This window comes from Macrobrachium nipponense, chromosome 2 (genome assembly GCF_015104395.2).
Source record: "Macrobrachium nipponense isolate FS-2020 chromosome 2, ASM1510439v2, whole genome shotgun sequence".
Classification (NCBI taxonomy): domain Eukaryota; kingdom Metazoa; phylum Arthropoda; class Malacostraca; order Decapoda; family Palaemonidae; genus Macrobrachium; species Macrobrachium nipponense.
In genome coordinates, this window is record NC_087201.1 from 110,008,898 (window position 1) to 110,014,897 (window position 6,000).

Sequence of the window (6,000 nt, forward strand, 5' to 3'; positions counted from 1 at the left end):
TTTTTCCTACATGATATATATATATGTACTATTGTCAAATGAAACTGACTTGCTGGATGGTATTTTAGTTGCTTGAAGCTAGTGGCATGGTAATACAAGAAAAGTGGGAGGAGAGATAACTAAAACATCTCCAAAGCTCTGTGAATAGTACAAGACTCGAGTAGAGGTAGTGATGCATTTTCGATTGACAGTCAGTATTAATTTGACTCCCACCATCTATCTCCCTCGTGGTATATTTGGTCATCTTAAGTACTAATATCCTTCAAGCCTGTAAATTGGGAGCTAGAGTTTTTTAGTCATTTTGAATGAATTCGTGAAAAAAATGTTTTGTTAAATAATGGTGACCAAAAAGAGCTGTTGTTTGCGTTAATTGAGGATATAGTATTTTGTGTGCCAATCATTACCTCTACAGAGCATGTGTGTAGATCGAAATGTCTGTTAGTATGTCCGTTAGCAGCATCACGTAAAAGCATATGAACTGATTTGAGTGAAACTTGGAAAGGCATTTATTGAATGAGTCCCTCTTGATTGTCAGCGCTTGGTGGATATCGATGAAGATTTAAGTATTATTATTTTTGGTCATAGAAAACACGTCATATATTTTATATCAATTTGAACAGGAGGGAATTATCGATTGAATATTTACAACAAAATTCATCAAAATACGTCAATGTTTTTCTCGAGATATAGTGTTAACAGATAGGCGCACGCGCGCAACGGAAACAGGTAGAAGAAAAAATATCATCAAAGGAGCTTTCATTATTATTATTATTATTATTATTATTATTATTACTATAGATGTCACCGTTGCACCATGTAATATCTGAACCTTGAACCTTAGTAAATTTCACCGAGTATGTGCAGGATGGCTGTGCCGAAAATGTTTAGTTAGACAATAGTCGTGACTAAGGTTTAGTTGCCTGGCAAAGAGGTTCGCAGTTTCTGATTTCCCTTTCTCATTATTGACCCTGTTTTGTTGGCTCTACCTCCAAACCTTGACATAATACAAATGAAGTAAAGGACATTTCTTATAATGTGCATGTACCTACTGTCATGTTATGTTGTGGCTGTTACAAGTTTCTGTTTATGTAATACAATTTATTTGATTACTTTCATGTCTTGATGTTGTTTAACCATTCAGTTCTTGGGCTACTGAAGATCTTTTGCTGGCTTAGATAATTTTAGAATAATGAAGAAACTAAATGTATGTGGAAATCTCCCCCGCAAAAAAAAAAAAAAAAAAACACAGATTTATATTAATTTTGGTTTACTTCTAAAAGCTTAGTAAATTTGTATATGAGTTTGTAGTCTACAGCAGGCTGGAATTTTGTCAGATTCAAAAAACGTTTTAATACATTAAACCTCCCGTATTTTTAATTCGTTAAGGGTTTCTACTTTTACGAAGAGTGATTAAGCGTAATTTTATGGCACCTGGGAATAAATTTAATTGAGAGTGTCCAGATGGCTCGGTTCCAGAGTAAATAGTATATCAGATAACTGTTCCATAGAAAAAGAGATGCCACTCCATTAGTGAATGCATCCCTGACTCCATTTTGGCGACTTCGTAGATTTGTGGAGTTTTCATGGTGTGAATAAGATTAAGAAATTCTCTCTCTCTCTCTCTCCCAGACATTTTTACATTGTTAGAATTTCCACATACATCAGTGCATCACTATTTGAAGCTCCAGTAATATTTAATTTGTATTTTTGGCATGATTGCACAGTTCTCATGAGTTTCTGTGTGCTTCCTAAATCAATCCTAAATACTAAGAAAATGATCTATTCCTTTTTTCCATATTGTTATGTGTGTTCACTGAACTTTTTTTTAACTCTTGTTGCATGTTGTTTATAGAAGAGAAAATCAAATACTGATGACGAAAGCGACTGCACTATGGAAACTGTTATCGAACGAAATTTAAGAAAAGATGATGAATGTCAGTCAAAGAATGAAGAAGGTTTGTCTGTAGAACAAGTGATTAGACTATATGCTGTAATTGTGTGCATATATATGTATGTATATATATATATATATATATATATATATATATATATATATATATATATATATAATATACATAGAATATATATATCATATTATATATATGTATATACATAATTAAAATTTTGTACTATAGTTAGAGTATATTTTTGGTACTGTTATAGATTAGATGTGATTTAATATTGTATAGGCATTATTCATTTTCGTGTAGTTCTTTCTATTATGTAATTTGCATTGGTAGCTGTAGAATTAAGAACCTTATTTACTCTTTATTTACTCAGTGTAGCTGAAAGCATTTCCTCATATTATCAGTTTTGCATTGAAAATGATCAATTATTGGTACTATCATGTCTTGACATGGCGGCTATTTCCATCTTAAATGTAATTGAAGACTTCATGTAATTGATTTTGCTTATCGTAGCTTCTAAAGATAAATTTTACTATTTATAATGAGAACTGGAAATATTTACAAGTTTTGCAAAGGCTTTAAAATATTTGGCTAGTTTCCTATATAAATAGTATTATTGTAATGGAAATGTAGACTAATACAAGGGTGATGCATGTTATGGTTTAAAGAGTGTTTGCAATATTACTCAAACGGGAAATAATTTAGGCTGGTGAGAAAACATTGAAGCAGTAGATGTAGTATTACTGTAGTTCTAGAAATTTATTTTAGTATTGTATATACAACTCAAATTTTGTGGCATCTATATATATTTAATTTTTCTCAATTCCTTATGCTTCTAATTACTACATGCATTCTGCATATCCTTACATTACCATTAGTTTCTATTACTATCGGAGCTTATTTTAATCCTGCGGTATTTTATGTAAAATACATAAATATTACGTATAGTAATATTTTACTCAAATTTTTGTTGCTTGGTCCTAGTCTGTATGAAACATTTGGACGTTTTATATTTATTTGATGAAAAATGTTGACAGTTTGTAACATAAAGGGCAACGTTTTGCTATTTTAGTTACAATGTTACTCACATAACTCTACCTTTTGCCAGGTGGCGATCATCAAAGTGTTCGGGAAGAATCCAAGGAAGAAGAAAGTGACCACCAACAAAACGATCAGGCATAAGAACGATAGTACCGCTCAATACACTGTTCCTGCTACTGGAGCTACAGCTAACGGGACGTCAGATGGTGCTGCCAACCACGTTGTTCATCCAACAGTCGTGAGAACAAACTTACCTTTCAAGAGAAAGGTGAATGAGGTTCGCAGAGCTGCGACTAAAGCTAAGCGAGCAGCTAAGAGTCAGCTCAGTCGTCCTACTAAGAAGTCGAGCCGTCGCCCTGATGGCACCGTTACGTCGCCAACCGAATCTGAAAAGAGTGGCCCGGGTATTGCAGATGGGGCAGCTGTTCCAAGTGGTACTCGTGTTAAAGATAGACTCTCCAGCAGGGTCTCTATTTTCAGCTTTAAGACATTTAGACCAAAATCACTGAGTCCAGATAAACATAAAAGTAAGAGTGCTGATAAGAGAAAATCAAAGAGCGGTAATGACAAAAAATCTAAAGTCAAAAGCTCGAAAGGTCACCACAGAAGCCGCAGTCCTGATAAAAAAAGAAGAGCAGATGGACGCTCTGCAGAGAGTCCTGATAAGCACAGACGATCCCGTAGTCCTAACAAAAGAGCTAGCCTTGAGGACGATCGAAAGAAGTCCAGGAATCGCTCTGTGAGTCCTGATAAGGTACGTCGGTCTGCCAGTCCTGATAAGATGCAGAGACATAGAGCTAGAAGCCCAGATAAGCACAGAAAAATGAGTGAAGGAAATTGGTTAATTAACAAGTTCCTTGCAGATGAAGAGAAGACAGCAAAACCTATAGTAAATGGTTCTCTTGTTGGTTCACTGAACGGATCCATCAGCTCAGTCAGTGCTGTTTTAGGCGGACCAACCAATAGCCCACAGATAAGCTTGGCTAGAAATGGATCAACACGTGGTTTGCTGACTAGTGACAGCAATAGAGCTAGTCCATTAAGAGGGTTTGTTAATGAGGCTTTCATTAGCTCCCCTCGAGGAGCTCGTACACATAGTTCTCTCAGAGTTACAAAGTCAGTTAGTCCAGAAGGTTTGGACTTTGACTTTGGGCCTAGTAAATATCGGAGATCGATCAGTATGGAGGCTTATAACAGACCTTGTGTTAGTCCTGATAAGAGAAAACGTTCTGTGCTAGATGAAGGTCTCAGCCCAGACAAAAGGAGGAGATTCAGCAGCCCAGAGAAAACTCAGCGGGTGCCCAGTCCTCCCAAAGAGTACAGGTTTAGTCATTCCGATAAGACTCGCCACACTATAGAAATGGAGAAAAGGCGATCTATGTCACCTCCATCTTCGAAGCCTAATTCTTACTCATCTGTTCCTGAAAGACTTCGAGAAAAACTCTCTCTAATTACCGCTAGTCCTTCGGGCAGCGTTGCCTCCATCCTGCCTCCTTCAGAGCCTGTGGACACTGTTAGTCTTCATTCCTCAAACCAATCTACTCATTCCATTCGAGGTCAACCCAAAGACTGGGTATGAGTTTTTAAACAATGTGATAAGGACTGATAAGAGAACTGTTGCAGTGTTATTACAGCTACAACTCTGATCTAAGTAGTTTCTATGTGACTTTTGTGGAAGTATAATTACAATAAAGTGATTCATTAGTTGTATATGACTGAGGATGTAGAATCCATTTTGTGCCAACAACTTTTACTTTATTGTTCATGAAACAGAAATTCACAAGTCCACTGTACACGTGTAGTCTCATTCCATATAATGCATTTCACATACAGTTAATCACGGAAGTGATTATCTGTAAACTGTAAGTTGATGCCGTATATTTCCTTAAATGCATATTTGATTTCCCTTATGATTCTTATTTAATGCATTCAGTATTTATTTGTATTGTGCTTGGGTGAGATATTCTTCTGAAAATGATGTCCTTTTTATCACTCTTTATTTGTTTTTTGTTTTTTTTTCATTATTATTAACAACACATGCTTTGTGATAATACTTTTGTAGTCAACCTTTGAGTTTATTATGCTCAATGACTTTTTTTGTGAAAAAGGGCAAAACTCCAGTACAAATCTGGATACCGCGTCTCCCAAAAGAGATGCCTAATGAAGGTGCATTACTAATTGTCAGAATGTGTGGATCATTTAATTCTCTTGTCCCTTAAAGTGTAGGTTGTAATTTATGTTGCTCATGTAACATGATCTCATAAGATTCTGGACTCCTTCTGTTCATGTAGCAATTCTTTAAGCTTATAGCTTAAGATTACTACATACTAACTTTTTAATGTGTAAATCTAGCAAAATATTTTAATACTTTTTGAAAGCTATCTAATAGAACACTAGTATGCTTCTGACTAAAGACTTGTGTTGTAGGAACAGTGTGTTAACATTTACGGTAGTGTGTAATGTTTAAGTCATGAGATCATTCCAGAGGTGACTTAAAATTGGTACAATGATCCTTAGTTTTTCTCATTTACATGATTTGAAGTGCCATAGAGCAAGGCACAGAAGGTATCTTATTGTTGTTGTACATTTCGTAAGGATGAATAGTCTCTTGTTAATGTTTACAGTAGTGGAAACAAGATTGTTGGATGTTTTCTGTCAAGTAATCTTACATTGTTTTGGAAAGATTTATGTTGGCGTATTTAGTCCCGTTCTGTTTGGTACGGTACCAGTAGATATTAAGTGATCAGTACTATTGTTTTGATTTACTATTAAACAAACCTCCAGCCTGTACTATAGGAACTAAAACCATAGTACCAAAAATGAACCATGCTTTGCTTTCACAGTTTCTTGCCTCGTGGTGCTGTCTCATACAGAATGCGACTAGGTAGAGCGTCTTCGTGTTGAGGAATGACGTAGTCTCTAAGTTTGGAAGTTTATGATGTTGATTATATTGTAATTAAAACTGGTAGCATTGTAAAAAAAACATATTTGTAATTCGTGTCTCTTGATCAGTTTTTGACATATTTTGATTCTGCAGAATAGAACAAGGATA

At 35.3% G+C, this 6,000-nt stretch overlaps 1 protein-coding gene across 1 annotated transcript in view; it reads left to right on the top strand.

Annotated features, from left to right (window-relative positions):
• Positions 1-4,887, top strand: part of LOC135220906 (uncharacterized) — a 588,984-nt gene extending 584,097 nt beyond the window's left edge. Inside the window, exon 14 of the mRNA XM_064258532.1 lies at positions 3,016-4,887. Within this exon, the coding sequence (XP_064114602.1) occupies positions 3,016-4,527 (1,512 nt within the window). The 3' untranslated portion in view covers positions 4,528-4,887. The remainder of the gene's footprint in view (positions 1-3,015) is intronic.
• Positions 4,888-6,000: the final 1,113 nt, after the last annotated feature.